The sequence below is a fragment of the Giraffa tippelskirchi genome, chromosome 12 (assembly GCF_054371585.1).
Source record: "Giraffa tippelskirchi isolate mGirTip1 chromosome 12, T2T-mGirTip1v1.2.pri, whole genome shotgun sequence".
Taxonomy (NCBI): Eukaryota; Metazoa; Chordata; class Mammalia; order Artiodactyla; family Giraffidae; genus Giraffa; species Giraffa tippelskirchi.
In genome coordinates, this window is record NC_137286.1 from 49,821,140 (window position 1) to 49,836,053 (window position 14,914).

General features: G+C 46.9%; 1 protein-coding gene across 3 annotated transcripts in view; it reads right to left on the reverse strand.

Moving 5' to 3' along the window:
* The window catches only part of AGBL1 (AGBL carboxypeptidase 1), an 867,141-nt gene extending 859,770 nt beyond the window's left edge, over positions 1-7,371 (reverse strand). Inside the window, exon 1 of one of the 3 annotated variants that reach the window (XM_081550439.1) lies at positions 6,960-7,157. Coding sequence is in view for 1 of the 3 variants with exons in the window: in XM_081550444.1 (XP_081406570.1) it covers positions 6,960-7,010 (51 nt within the window). In the remaining 2 variants the exon portion in view is untranslated. Of the gene's footprint in view, positions 1-6,959 lie in introns of all 3 variants that reach the window. The other 2 variants (XM_081550438.1, XM_081550444.1) reach the window with 2 other exon arrangements.
* Positions 7,372-14,914: the final 7,543 nt, after the last annotated feature.

A 14,914-nucleotide genomic window follows, 5' to 3' on the forward strand; every position in this document is an offset into this window, starting at 1 on the left:
GGTCCACCATCTATCACAACAGCCAAGACCAGCCCATTCCCTGTTTTTTGTGCATAAATCTTACTGCAAGAGAGCCCATTCTTTTCCATACTGTCTACAACTACAGTGGCAGGGCTGAACAACTATGACAAAGATCATGTGGCCTGAAAAGCCTAAAAACTTTGCTATTAGACCCTTCAAAGTTTGCAGACACCCACTCTAGGCACCTGTTCTCTGCCTTCTTAGCCAGTCCTGCCAGGACTGTGGGCACAGCTGCTGTCTTCACCAGATGTGCCAAAGGGAGGGGCACCTCCTTTCTCCTCTGCAGAAATCTACCACCTGGGAAAATCTCTTCTGAATCTTCTCAATGGCCCTGTTTCTCCTCAGAGAGCAAAGACACCTGGCAAGAGCACATCCATTGGTGTCAGATTCCCTCTGCTCAAATTCCAGCTCTGCCACTCACTCACTGCGTGACTATGAGAAATGTATTAACATCTCCAACCTCCCCTTTGAAAGCTTTACAATGCAGACACCAATACCACCCAACTCATAGGGTTGTTGTAAGGATTAAACGAGATGGCGCCTGTGAAGGACTTTGCACAGCTCCTTACATGTAGAAATAAATGTTTAATAAATGTTCATTATTATTTTAACTATTATAATTCAAGGGACCAAGTAGAGGAAATTAGACACATAAAAACCTGAGTTTGACAAAGTCTCTCCATGCAAGAGTCTTCTCTAGCACCACAGTTTGAAAGCCCTGAACAGCCAGGAGATCAAACCAATCAATCCTAAAGGAAATCAACCATGGATATTCATTAAAAGGACTGATGCTGAAGCTTTAATACTTTGGTCACCTGATGCGAAGGACCAACTCATTGCAAAAGATCCTGATGCTGGGAAAGAATGAAGGCAGAAGGAGAAGGGGGTGACAGAGGATGAGATGGCTGGATGGCATCACTGACTTAACATGAGTTTGAGCAAACTCTGGGAGATTTGAAGGACAGGGAAGCCTTGGCATGCTGCAGTCCATGGGGTCACAAAGAGTTGGACACAACTTAGCAACTGAACAACTACAGTGCGAAGCATCTCAAGTCATTTTCAACTAACAAATATGAATGAAGCAAGTTAGGGCAAGGGTATAGAGGACCCAGGATGCTCTGTCTTCTTCCACACCCTTTGTTCTCCTCATTCTTGTATTCCTGGCATCTCTGCTATCGATTTCTCCTTCACCCTACACATCCTTTTCTCTCTCAAGAACCTGATTTGCAGACCCCTTGCTTTGAAGGAACCATGCACTATTCTCTTGGTGAAAAAGCACAGATCCCACAAAACTTCAACTTCCTTCATTTCAGATCCGGCAAAAGGATATGGAGCTCACACCCAAGAGGATGCTTTTCCAAGTGCCTATTTCTGAAATATGAAGAAGTACCTTGTCTGTTTGATTCATAGCTGCCTTCCCCCACACTTAAGGTACGGTACAGTGATCGGTCACCCAGACCAACTTCTCTTCCCTGGTTGCATGCTTCCCCAGCTCCCAGGGCTCAAATCCAGACTGTGTTTGACTTCCATAAGAAGGGTTCTCATTTTCGTAACTGAGTGAATTGTGGAGTAATGTTGCCAGTAAAAGTTGCCACTTGTGGCGTAAATGTGGGTCTCTCTGTTGGCCATTAGCTTCAACATGTCACCAGCAAGGGGAAATTTTCAATTACACCTCAAAGCCATGCAGGCCTTCTGTCCTTCACCTGCTGCCTTGGGGAGGTAGATGCTCAGGGAGGAAGTTGGATCCAGAGTCTGGGTTCAGTGGGAGTTGGGGGGGAGCTCTCAATTACCAAAAGTGAGGATGGGACTTTTGGACTCAACTCGCTAGTGGTAACAAATCCGCCTGCCAATGAAGGAGATGTAAGAGATGTGCATTTGATCCCTGGGTTGGGAAGATCCCCTGGAGGAGGCCATGGCAACCCACCCCAGTGTTCTTGCCTGGAGAAGTGGACAGAGGAGCCTGGTGGGCTACAGTCCACAGGATGCAAAGAGTTGGACGCGGCTGAGTGACTTAGCATCCACTGGTCCTTTTAATGCCGTGTTATCAGAACTGTTTTGACACAAGGACATTGAATGCTGCCTCTAAAATAATTTTTGCTCCTTTCAAATTAAAAAAAAAAAAGTTTAAACAATGCAGCTTCACCAATCCCTGAGCCATAATCCATCTCTGACCTTCTCCCTGGAGGGGGATTAGAGATGCACAGTGGCTCAGGATGGGGTGAGATGCAAGTTTGAGTTAAGTGATAAGAAAGGGCTAAAGGGAGGGGATGGATAAGAAGAGGACCAGGATAAAAGTCAGGTCAGCGATGGGGAGGTTGTGAGGAACACATCACAGGGCGTGCATGTGTGCGTGCTTGCACACTTAGTTGTATCCAACTCTTTTCGATCCTGTGGACTGTAGCCTGCCAGACCCCTCTGTCCATGGGATTCTCCAGGCAAGAATACTGGAGTGGGTTGCCATGTCCTCCTCCAGGAGATCTTCCAGACCCAGAGATCAAACCTGAGTGTCTTGTATCTTCTATTGGCAGGTGGGCTCTTTACCTGTTGAGACACCAGGGAAGCCCACACATCACATTACTTGGCAGTAAAAAGCAGAGATACAGTCATGGCTAATGTCCCCATCCAAAGAGCTGTACCACTGTCCCCTTAGCTGAATGTCCTGGAGTCCCCATCACCTACCTTTATGGATAAGCAGTCATTGCCAAGGGCATGATTAGATCTGAAGCTTGCTACTGAAGACTCTCAAGCGTTTGAGCAAACTCCCATGTCAATATCCTCTCTTCCCCTTCTCAGATTTTCTGTTTTAATCAAATTCAGTGTCGTGGCAAATACTGAATACTCTTCACATTTTGCTGCCATGAGAAAGATCCCTGGGGATCCTCATCACCCTCTTAACTGCACCAATTTCTTCTGCTGAAATTTGACCCATTTTTCAATGAAAATACAATGTTCTAGAGGAACAATTGGAAGAAAGTTTGTGTGTAATGAATGCCATGGTAAGGAATTTGAGAGAAGAGACTCCTCCTGACTGGATATTCAGGGAAGACGCGATGCTTGTTATCTAAAAGGAAACTTCGTCTCATGATTTTTCCAAAACCTTCTGTTGATGTCCAAGGGGAAAGCTCAGTTTCCGCCACACCTGGCCCTATGGCTGTACAATAGATGGATATTTCTACACCCTCCGTGGAGAATTCTAGAAATTTTTAAACATGTGTTTTGGAAACAAAACCCCCAAGTGCTGTGAATGAAACGTATCAGTCATCATTTTCCCACCCATCCCTTCTTTGCAGCCCAGAGGCTGAAATCACCTGTTGTCTCAGAAATAATCCTTGAAGGAAGAAGTCCAAGGGAAAAGTGCAGTTGTCACCCCCTCCAGGCTTTCTATTATCTGAGCCTGATGCTCATTCAAGACTGGAAACCGCACATGCAGCAACCTCATTCACAATCCATAATAGATAAAGTTCCTGAGCCCCAGTCGAGAAGAGGAGCTTCACTATGCACATTTTGGCCGAGATGCAGACCTGGGATTTGGTCTGAGCAGCTATAACATGAAATAATAAAGTGCAAATGCAAACAGCAAAAAATGTGCCCATATCACAGCTCAGAGTGTGTCAGAGTTGACCAAAACATTGCACACTTTTCATGTTTTGATAAGGTACTTAATTGGCATCCTGTGGGACATCGCCGGGTGAGGGCTCCCGGCTTCGGGGCTGGCCTGGCGCCCACATCCTGTTACCCTGGCAGCTCCCCATCTTCCCCATTAGCTCAAACCACACAGAGAAACGAGAGCAGGATGGACGAGACACCATCCTTTTTTTCCAAGGGTGCTGGAGCCCATCCAGGAAACAAGCAGGGAGGGATGAGGAGAAGCCTGGGCAAATGTTCCCAGCCTCTCCACTGTGTCCTCAGCTGGGGAAATCATAAAAACCAGAGTCATTTGAACTGCTGATTATAGTTTATAAGTACTTTTCAAATGGGTTCTCTTAATCCTGGCACAAAGGGCTGAGGAAAGTATTTTTATTGCTCCCCCCTACTTTTACAGATCTAGAAATCAAGACTCAGAGAGGTTGAGGGTCTTGCCTAAGGATATACAGCTGGGAAGTGCCAGAAATGGGGCAGAAGCCCGTTCTTCCTATCTCTCACCCCTGTGTTCTCTGCCGCCTCCCTTTCACCCAGGCCTTCGTGAGTCAATCTTGTGATTTTCTGTCTCAACTCATACGGTAAAAGTCAGGGACTTGGAAAATGTCTGGGTAGAAATCTGATTCTCATCCTTTCAGTGCAGAGATAAATCTGTGTTGAAACTGGGGTAGGAAAAAAAGGACTTAGCCCCTTCCCTATTGTAGAGGGAAAGGTAATAGGTAGAACACTGATAATTCTTTTATATGTATGTATTTGGCTGTGCTAGGTCTTCATTGCAACATGCAGGATCTAGTTCCCTGATCAGGGATCAAACCCGGGTCCCCTGCATTGGGAGCATGGAGTCTTAGCTATTGAACTACCAGGGCAGTCCCTGGAAAACCAATATTTCTTAATGATCTAGTTGATTTTGTCATAGTCACCCAAGGAGGCAGAAGTCCCCATCATATCATGGGGACATGGTCACCCCTGTGCTTTGTCTTTCTGGTCATCTGGTCTCTCTTTCTCCTTCCCTTGGCAATGTTCTGGGTGCTCCTGAAAGACATGGAGAACTCACCTTCTGATCTCACATTCTGCTCAGACATAACCACTGTCTTCTGCAGAGGTTTGAGAAGCCGTACAAAGGCTTCGGTCTCTCACCTTTGTGCACAAGGAGGACTGGCTTGAATCCCTAAGACCTCTGAAACCCTCCATCAAAAACATAAGCCCTTTTCAGAAACTGTTCAGGGTCTAGTCCATGGGGATGAGAGTGAGAAGGGGCATGAAATCCATCAGGAAACATTATTCCATGGAATACCTGTTCTGGGTTCTCTCGCTCTCCCTTTTTTTTTTCAATATGCCAGAGTTCTAACTTCTACCCTCAAGACTGAAACCAGACTCTGGCAGACACCTGGAGAGAAGGCTGACTCAGGGCTTGGCCAGGAACCCAAGTCAATTCCACCACCAGATTCTGAGATCAACTAGAGTGCACAGGGCATACGTGTTCTGGTTATTTTAGTGTTCTGATTAATTGGGAACAAGTACTGTATACTGAGGGCTTCCCCAGTGGCTCAGTGGTAAAGAACCCACCTGCAATTCAAGGGATGCAGGTTCGATCCCTGGAAGATCCCCTGGAGACAGGCATGGCAACCCACTCCGGTATTCTTGCCTGGAGAAATCCCATGGACAGAGGAGCTTGGCAGGCTACAGTCTGTAGGGTCACGAAGGGTCAGACACGACTGAAGTGACTTAGTGCGCATAGGGTATAATGAATATAATTCAGTCTTTCTTTGATGATTGAGAATCCGGAATAATCATTCTAAATATCAATCAGAAATCCCCACAGTAGAAAGAGAGGAGATTGAGTTTATCGTGCAGTGACTTCCAGGCCAACTGCAAATTTATTTTCAGGCCCACTCCACCACCAACACTCCTAACCCACATGCATTCTTGCCTTTGTTGCACCGGATAGAATGAGTCAAAGACACTTGGTCCACGGGATACTGAAGTTCTCTGGTGCTAGTCCCAGTTCTCCTATTAAGTGGTTACATGACCTTGGGGAGCTAATTCACTTCTGAAACTCAGTTGCCTTAACTGTGCACTGGAAGTTTGGATTTCCTGGTTCTTCAACTTTCTAGGGATATTTTGTTCAGTCGCTAAGTCATGTCTGACTCTTTGAGAGCCCCCAAAACTGCAGCATACCAGCCTTCCCTGTCCTTCACTATCTCCCAGAGTTTGCTCAAACTCTAAATCTATACTTAGGAATACAGATTTTCTCAAGAATCCAAGGAAAACAAAACTTTTCAAAGCTGGGAAGAATGAATGTAAGTGAAAAACATTTACATTCTAAATCCGTGGGTGGGGGTCATGGAGTCCCTGAAGCCCATTCTCTTGCACCGCCTGTCCATGAACTTCGGGTTTAGAATCCTGGAATAGAAGATCTCTTGGGCCCCTTTGAGGTCTGCCACTCCCTGCATCCGGTTCAGTGCAAGCATCTACCCAAGTCTAAAGAGCAGTGATTCATTGACTTTAGCTGCACTTTGAGACCACCTGGGAGGGGAGGGTTTCAAAGATCCAATGCTCGGGGTTCACTCCCCAGATCAATTAAATCTGAATTTGGGTGGGTGGGCATCGCATTTTTTTAACCCCCCCCTCCCGCCCCCGGGAATTTCTAGTCTGCAGACAAGTTAGCAAACCCATGCCCTGGGACAAAATAAATCTCAAAATCAGGAGTGAACAGAATCACATAGGAGGCAAGGCAGATCCCCAGGCCCCCGCCCCTGGTGACAGTGATTCCTTCCTGCAGATCCCACTGAGAAGATGCACTGCGGGCAGGCATCCTAGGTGATTCTGATGGGGACCGCTCTCTGGGAACCTGGTAATGGTCATTCAGCAGAAGCCCAGCAGAGTGGCCTTCCCTGACGTCCCCCTTCCTCCTACTTCTATACACCTGCCCCCACCCTTGGGTCTCCTGTTCTGCTCAGGGAGAAATTAAACAGGCTTGCATTTGCCAAACAGCCTTTTTTTCCATCTTTCTCATCTCGAGCAAACCTGGATCTTTCAGCCCGAGCCTCTAATTCCACCAGGTTCAATAATTTAAGCAGCACACTCATCCACATGGTCAGGTTTAATATATAAACACCAGAGCATCACTTAGGTCAGCCTCAAGGTGAGAGCTGCTGCTGACTCGGGTGTTACTGCTGGTTAGCAAACCAGGCCACTGGGGCCAGAGCAGGCTGCGGGGAGAGCCCCGGCTCCCAGGCAGGCCCGGCACAGCAAAGATCCGGCTGGCCAGCTTGGGCAGCCCTCGGCCTCTTGCCTACCTGGAGCGTGTGCAGTAGGACCTGCAGCCCACTGGCTTCTTGTTCGGCCATCACCTCGTCGGGTCCGGGGGAATCGGCTGCCTGCGGCCAGATCCAGATCGGGGCTGGAGAGGCAATGTCTGCCAAGCTGACCTCGCTGCCCGGGGAGAGGGCCTCAGCTGCACGCTGCCGAGTGTGAAATGAGCACACTGCAACCCTAGCCCTCGGCCCAGGTGTGGGTGTCCCCCAACACCCACTGCAGGGATTAGGTGAGCCCCAGCCCGGGAAGGGAGGAGCACTTGGGCACGGGGGTAGAGAGGGCCCCCGGCGTGAGTCACTCACCCACCTCCAGGCCCACGCAGGAGCCACCCTGGAAGGCTGACAGGCATTCCCAGCTGACCTGGTCAGACTCCCTACAGAGGCTGGCTCGGCCCGCCCTGCTGGTCCCCCCCCACCACCAACTTTATTTTGGTCTGTTGCCGGCTCCTGGGTAACAAGAGACCCAAGAGCGCTTGCACAACCGTGGCCTTGCAGGGCACAGAATCCCAGGGCCCCCTGAGGTCCCAGGCTGAGGGACTGGAGTTCTGGCTGAGAAGGAAAAGAACTGCTCTGGGTCATTTTTTATCAACTGAGTCCCTTATATAATCTGCAGCTTTCACAGTGACCCTACAGACAGTGACAGTGCATGCTCAGTCGTGTCCGACTTTGCAACCCCATGGACTGTAGCCCTCCAGGCTCCTCTGTCCATGGAAGTTTCCAGGCAAGCATACTTGACTGGCTTGCCATTTCCTACTCCAGGGGATCTTCCTAACCCAAGGATCAAAACCGTGTCTTCTGCACTGGCAGGCAGATTCTTTAGCACTAGATCCAGGCGATACTATGATTGCATCTCCCTTTTACAAATGAGAAAACTCAGGCACAGAGATTCTGGGCCACAGGAACAGAGCTTAGGAGTGTATGCCCAGCCTGCTATAGGTGGACTGGCACCAAACCACGAGCAGGAGCCATTATACCATCTTGCCTCTTGCTGCTGCAAATGCCTTGATCAAAGTCATGCGATGTGGGCTGGAAGCCCTGTCCCCTCCCTCATGGAGAGTAGATGCCCTGGTGGCTGGTTTCCTCCAGACCAACGCAGGATCCATCACTTCTTTCTATGTTTTCTGCTCAGAATGTGTCACAAGAGTTTTAGTGGCAAGTTGGCCATCTAAACCCTGCCCCCCCCATGTCAATACCCATGTGTCTGATAGTCCTTTAGATATTGGCTCCTCAGAGTGTGGTCAGGTCATCATTTGGTGGCTTGTTAGACCCCACCCCAGAGCTCCTGAATCAGAAGCTGCATTTTCACAAGATTCACAGCTGATTGACAACAGTACTAGAGGAGTAAACTTTCAGGAAGCCCCATTTCTGACCCCATCGATGACATGGCCACAGACAGCCTGTGCATTTGATGCCTGACAACATTTGTCCCCGATCATCAGTACTCAGCAAGCTCCAAGCACAACTTGCACGTGTGAAATTGGAGAGTGAGCTCATTGAAGTTCCTGCCCGAGCCCAGCTATGCAGGAGGGCCTGGGCTCGCGGCCAACAGCCCCGGGCAGAGTGGGGAGCTCTCATGAGCATCGCATCACAGCAGCCAGCTGGCAGCTGCCCAAGCGTGTTGTGGTGACCCAGGAAAGGGACTCTGCATTTCCTGATCCTACTTGGCTGAAACGTTCCCAAGTCAGCAGACAGACAGCACGTCAGTTACTCCCTCTCCATGCTAGGCCGGGCCACACCCTCAGATTCAAGGATGAAATTCATGTGGTTTCTGCCCTCCAGAAACTTCCACTCTTGTTGTTCAGTCGCTCAGTTGTATCCAACTCTTTGCAACCCCATGGACTGCAGCACACCAGGCTTCCCTGTCCTTCACTATCTCCCAGAGTTTGCTCAAACTCATGTCCATTGAGTCATCCAACCATCTCATCCTCTGTCGTCACCTTCTCCTCCTGCCCTCAATCTTTCCTAGCAACAGGATCTTTTCCAGTGGGTCAGCTCTTCACATCAGGTTGCCAAAGTATTGGAGCTTCAGCTTCAGCATCAATCTTTCCAAAGAATATTCAGGACTGATTTCCTTTAGGATTGACTGGTTTGATTTCCTTGCAGTCCAAGGGACTCTCAAGAGTCTTCTCCAACATCACAGTTTGAAAGCATCAATTCTTCAATGCTCAGCCTTCTTTATGGTCCAACTCTCACATCCGTACATGACTACTGGAAAAACCATACCTTTGACTATACACACCTTTGTTTATAAAATGACGTCTCTGCTTTTTAATTCACTGTTTAGGTTTGTCATAGCTTTTCTTCCAAGGAGCAAGTGTCTTTTAATTTCATGGCTGCAGTCTCCATCCAAAGTGATTTTGGAGCCCAAGAACCCATTCTTAATGGCTTTAAATATAAAGACCTTCCATGTAGGGCCTGGACTATAACATCTCACATTAATCGAGCGTGGGGATAGGGGGGCAGTTGATCCCTCCACTTCCCCCACCTTGATGACAGGAGAGAAGAAATAAAGGCCCTCTGCTTCCCAGGTGGCTCAGTGATAAAGAATCTTGCCTGCCAAGCAGGAGATGTGGGTTTGATCCCTAAGCTGAGAAGATCCCCTGGAGAAGGAAATGGCAACCCACTCCAATATTCTTGCCTGGAGAATTCCATGGACAGAGGAGCCTGGCAAGTTATAGTCCATGGGGTCACAAAGAGTCAGACACAACTTAGTAACTAAACAACAAGAAGGATTTCCATCTTCTATAAGGAGTGAAGCTTTTCAAGGCACACATTCTATGATCCTTTAAGGTCCAGGGATGCAGGAAGGATTGCACTGTCCCATGTCATTACCTTAAAGGCAGATATTCATGCCCATTGGTTGTAGGATAAAGCAAAGGGGAGGAGGAAAAAGAAGTCCTCCCTACCAACATATATCTCAAAAATAGTTTAAAGAAAAAAGCCAAATTCCTCTGGTAGTCCTGTGGTTAAGGATCCACCTGCCAATACAGGGGACACAGGTCCGACCCCTGGTCTGGGAAGATCCCATTTGCCTCGGGGTCAACTAAGCCCCCACAACTGCTGACCCCTCGCGCCTAGAGCCTGTGCTCGGCAACAAAAGAAGCCACCACAATGAGAAGCCCACACTCTGCAACTAAAGAGTAGCCCCCGCTCACCGCAACTGGAGAAAGCCCACGCACAGCATCGACGACACAGTGCAGCCAAAAATGAGTGACCGAATAAGAGATTGGGATTGACATATACACACTACTGTATATAAAATAGATAACAAGAACCTGCTGTGTAGCACAGGGAACTCTAGTCAATGCTCTGTAATAGCCTAAATGGGAAAAAAAAATCTTTAAAAAAATAAAAAAAGAAGAGTGGATATATGTATAGGAGTGATTCATTTTGCTGTCCACCTGAAACTTACACAACATTGTAAATCAACTATACTCCAGTAAAAAGTTTTTAAATAAAAGAGAAAAAGCCACTTTGTACTGAGAATTCATGCAAACAACTCTGAGGACCTGAACTAAAGGTATTTTTGTGCTCACGGGCCCTTATGTTAGCACTGACATGAAAGTGACCCCATTTGAATCCCTCTCCTGAATTCTGTCTAAATGAGACTCTCCATGAGCGGGCTGATTAATTTCGGCTGGAGTATAAATGGGCGACAGTAGCTTAGTGTGCATGTCCCCATTAGTATTCGAGTTTCAGCAGAGACTTTCCTAAAAGGCAGGAGGTGATACCCAAGCTTGGAGTCCTCCTGGGCAAAACAGCATCCAGAGAAGATTGAAATGAGTGCTCGTTACTCACACAGGGCAGTCAGACCCCAGGGAAGGTTAGCAAGGATGCTACTTTGTGCAGAAGAGAAAGGCCTTCCTTCATTACTTTGTACCTCTTGAAGAAGGCATTTAGGGAAACCTGGATAGAACTCAGTCCACTGGCTTCAAACAAAGATACATTTAATGCAATCCAGAGATTTCTGTTGTAGTTTCAAAAAGTGTCCAACACCACCTCCTGGCCCCATAATTCACAACAAGGATTCACAGAACTCAACAAGGTTGTTATACTCATATGCTCAGTCATGTCTTACTCTTCGCAACTCATGGACTGGAGTCCACCAGGCTCCTCTGTCCATGGGATTTCCCAGGAAAGAATACCAGGAGGGGTTACCATTTCCTACTCCAGGGGATCTTCCTGACACAGGGATCAAACTCAAGCCTCTTGCATCTCCTGCATTGGCAGGAGGATTCTTTACCACTAGTGCCACTTGGAAAGCCCTGTTTCAGTTATGATTTATTAGCAGAAGGATACAGATTGAAATCAGTGAAAGGAAGAGGCACACAGAGCAGGGTCCCAGAGATACCAGGCACGAGTGGCCAATTATGCCCATTCAGGCCATTGTGTGGACCATGCTTACTTCTCCCAGCAACAGTGGGTTACAACCCGCGCAGAGTGTTGCCAACCAGGGAAGCTCACCTGAGGCTGGTTGTCCAGGGTTTTCACTGGGGTTTGGTCATGTAGACACAATTGACTTTAGTCTCCAGCCCCTCCAGAGGTCAAGCTCACAACATGATCCAAGGTCCCCACCTAAATGATATTGTTTGCATAGTTCTGGAGGAGGGCATGGCAACCCACTCCAATATTCTTGCCTGGGGAATCCCCATGGACGGAGGAGCCTGGCAGGCTACAGTCCATGGGGTCGCAAAGAGTCAGACACAACTGAGCAACTAAGCATACACATCTAGCATGGCCCAAGGTCCCCAGGTAAACAGACACTCTTAGGCAGCATATTCAAAGGACTTAGAAATCACCTCTCCGGAGCCGAGCAAGAGTCAGAACTTTATTTGGACAAGGTTAACCCTTTACTGCACACCTGCCCTCTTATCCTATAATCTCAGGCCCGGGAATCTCATGATAGCTTGTGAATAAGCCGGAGAAATAAGCACAGGTCTGTATAAATAGGAGGATCCACTAGCTAGTAGACTGCCAGTATTCAAAGAGCGATAAATTAATAAATTGCTGATTCAGAGGGAATTTCCTAACAGCATTCTGAGAATTCCCTTGGCTCTTCCTATTCAACATTTTTATCAATGACTTGGATGAAAATAAAGACTACAAGCTTACCAGATTTTCTGATGACACTTGATTGAGAAAGACAGAAATATGTCAGCTGACATAGTTGGGATCCAAAAAGATTTCAGCAGCCTTAAGTGGTGGACTGGATCCCACAGGATGAAATATAACAGAGCCAGATGGACACTCTTGCCCCTGGATCCTCCACACCAACTATGCAAGAATAAGGTAAGAGACGTGGCAAAACAGTGTTGACCGTGGAAAGGTTTGGGAGGTTAACCAGAGGGGAGAACCACGTGAGTGTCAGCCTGGCCCCAGATTCCCAAAGTGTCTTTTCAGTCGAATGCATCATATTTATAGGGGGGCGTGAAAGTTGTACCTGTAACCAGGATGGCAGTGAGGCTATACTGAGGTCCCACCTGTGCAGGAGGTCAGCAAGGCGCCTGGCACAGAGGAAGTGCCCATCAGTGAGAGTATTATTATTATTATGGACATCACTAGTGGATGACTCCTAATTGCAGCAGAGGAGACCCTGGTCCTGCTCAACACTACTTGGCCTCTAGATGCATGACAACTGCCACCCAGGCTGGAAAGGATGGGAAGAGGTGGGGCCAGAAGGCAAGAAACAGAAGTAAATGTTGGAGGTCCCAGGAGCCCAATGTAGGGCAGGTGCAGAACTGTCCTGAGCGGGTTCAGACCACCACAAGGAGCTATTTCCCTGCCCAGCAGGGACAGAAAGAGTATTTGGTCAGAAGGTTCCAGAGGAAATTCCAGGAGTGCATGACCTTAACAGACTTTATGTTCAGTGACTTGATGGGGTGGGGAGACAGAGAGGTACTCCCTGGCTCCAAGTCACACAGCCAGGAGATGTCAAAGATGGAACTAATTCCCCCTTTGAATCTTCCCTTTAGGATGTGGCCCACTCTCCCAGGTGGCCATGTGCTGATCTGGGTGAAACTCAGATAAACAGTTTATGTTTTGATGGATAGGTTGTATCTCAGCCTGTATGAGAAAAAAATACCTAATTAGCACAATAAAACCGTTTTCTCGGGTATTCATTCATTCCTTCTTCAAAAGAAGAACAGTATGGAAGTTCCTCAAAAAATGAAAAATAGAACTACCATCCTGGGTCTCCCACATTGCAGGCAGATTCTTTACCAACTGAGCCACCAGGGGAGCCCCAGAATATCATGTGACCCAGCGATCCCACTCCTGGGCAGACCATTAATTCAAAAAGCTATATGACCTGATGTTCATAGCAGCGCTATTTACAATAGGAAGTTATGGAAACAACCTAAATGTCCATCAACAGATGAATGGATAAAGAAGATGTGGTACATATATACAATGGAATACTACTCAGTCATTAGAAAAAAACAAAATAAAGCCAGGTGCAGCAACATGGATGGACTTAGAGATTATCATACTAAGTCAAGTAAGCCAGACAGAGTAAGTCTGAAGTAAGACAAATGCCATATGATATTACTTACATGCGGAATCTAAAATATGACACAAATGAACTTATCTATGAAACAGAAACAGACTCACAGTCATAGAGAAGAGACTTGCGTTTGCCAAGGAGAAGGGGACTAAGGGAGGAATGGATTGGGCGTTTGGGATTAGCAGATGCAAACTAATATATATGGAATGAATAAACAATAAGGTCCTACTGTATAGAACAGAAGTTATATTCAATATCCTAGAATAAACCATAATGGAAAAGAATATGAAAAAGAATATGTATGTGTGTGTGTGTGTGAACAACTGAATCACTGCTGTACAGAAGAAATTAACACAACATTGTAAATCAACTATACTTCAATGAAATAAAGTTTCTTAAAAAGTGAGTCAATGTTAAGAAAAACATTAAGGGAATAATAGTATATGTGACTCTCAGACACAGCAAAAATCTAGAGGGAGGTTAATAGCTAAAATCCTGGAAGGATCACACTGCTCCCCACTTCCTGTCTAATACTCAGCTCAGATTATCTTTTCCCTCATCTTATAGTGGGACCAAATCTCTCTCAAATACTAGCTAACACCTTCCTTCCTCAGACACATAATAAGCTGATTAATAAAAAGATTTACCCAAGCCCACACACATTACCAGTCTGTCTATCATGATTTGCATATAACATTACTGTCTTAAAACTTTCCATTTCATGCGCTGGTTTTCTTCATTTTTACTTTCCTGCCCCATTTCCAGAACACCCTTGTGCATACACACTGGTGCCTACACACACAGACACACATTGTCCACAACCTTCTGCCGATCAGAACAAGGCTGCCTTTTTTTTAAAGCCATACAAATAACATTACTAAACTGTGGACTTAAAAGCTGGTGTATAAATATTTTTCATCAATGTTACTTGGAAAATAAAGTATAACTACAGAAAGGAAAAAAAAATGTCTGCCTTGACAATATATCATAGTTGTCCGGCTGTCCCCACTGCTTCTCAGAAGATTTCCCCCAGCTTCTCCTGATGCATGAAATTCCTAAGAGGGGTGGGTGGGAGCAGAGGAGTAGAGGAAAAGAAGTCTGGGTCCGAGAGCTGGTGTTGTGTGTACCTGATTTGATGAAACACTTGTCCTAGCCCTCTGAGTCAGACATCATTCCCACTTCCAATTGAGAAAACTAAGGTTAAACTGCACGAGGGTGCTGCTCAGGGATGTGATCCTGGATCTGTCAGCCCTCATGGTCCTGACCTCCAGTGAAGAGAGAGGCTGTAAGTGCAGAAGCCCCTGGAAGGGAAATTCTCAAGAAGCTTTCAGCCAACTCAATACCTTCATAAATGACAAATGTGGATTCTTTCCTGAAGATAGAGGCAAGTGAAGGGAACAGGAGGGCATACCCTGCAATGAGGGTGTGAGTGCCA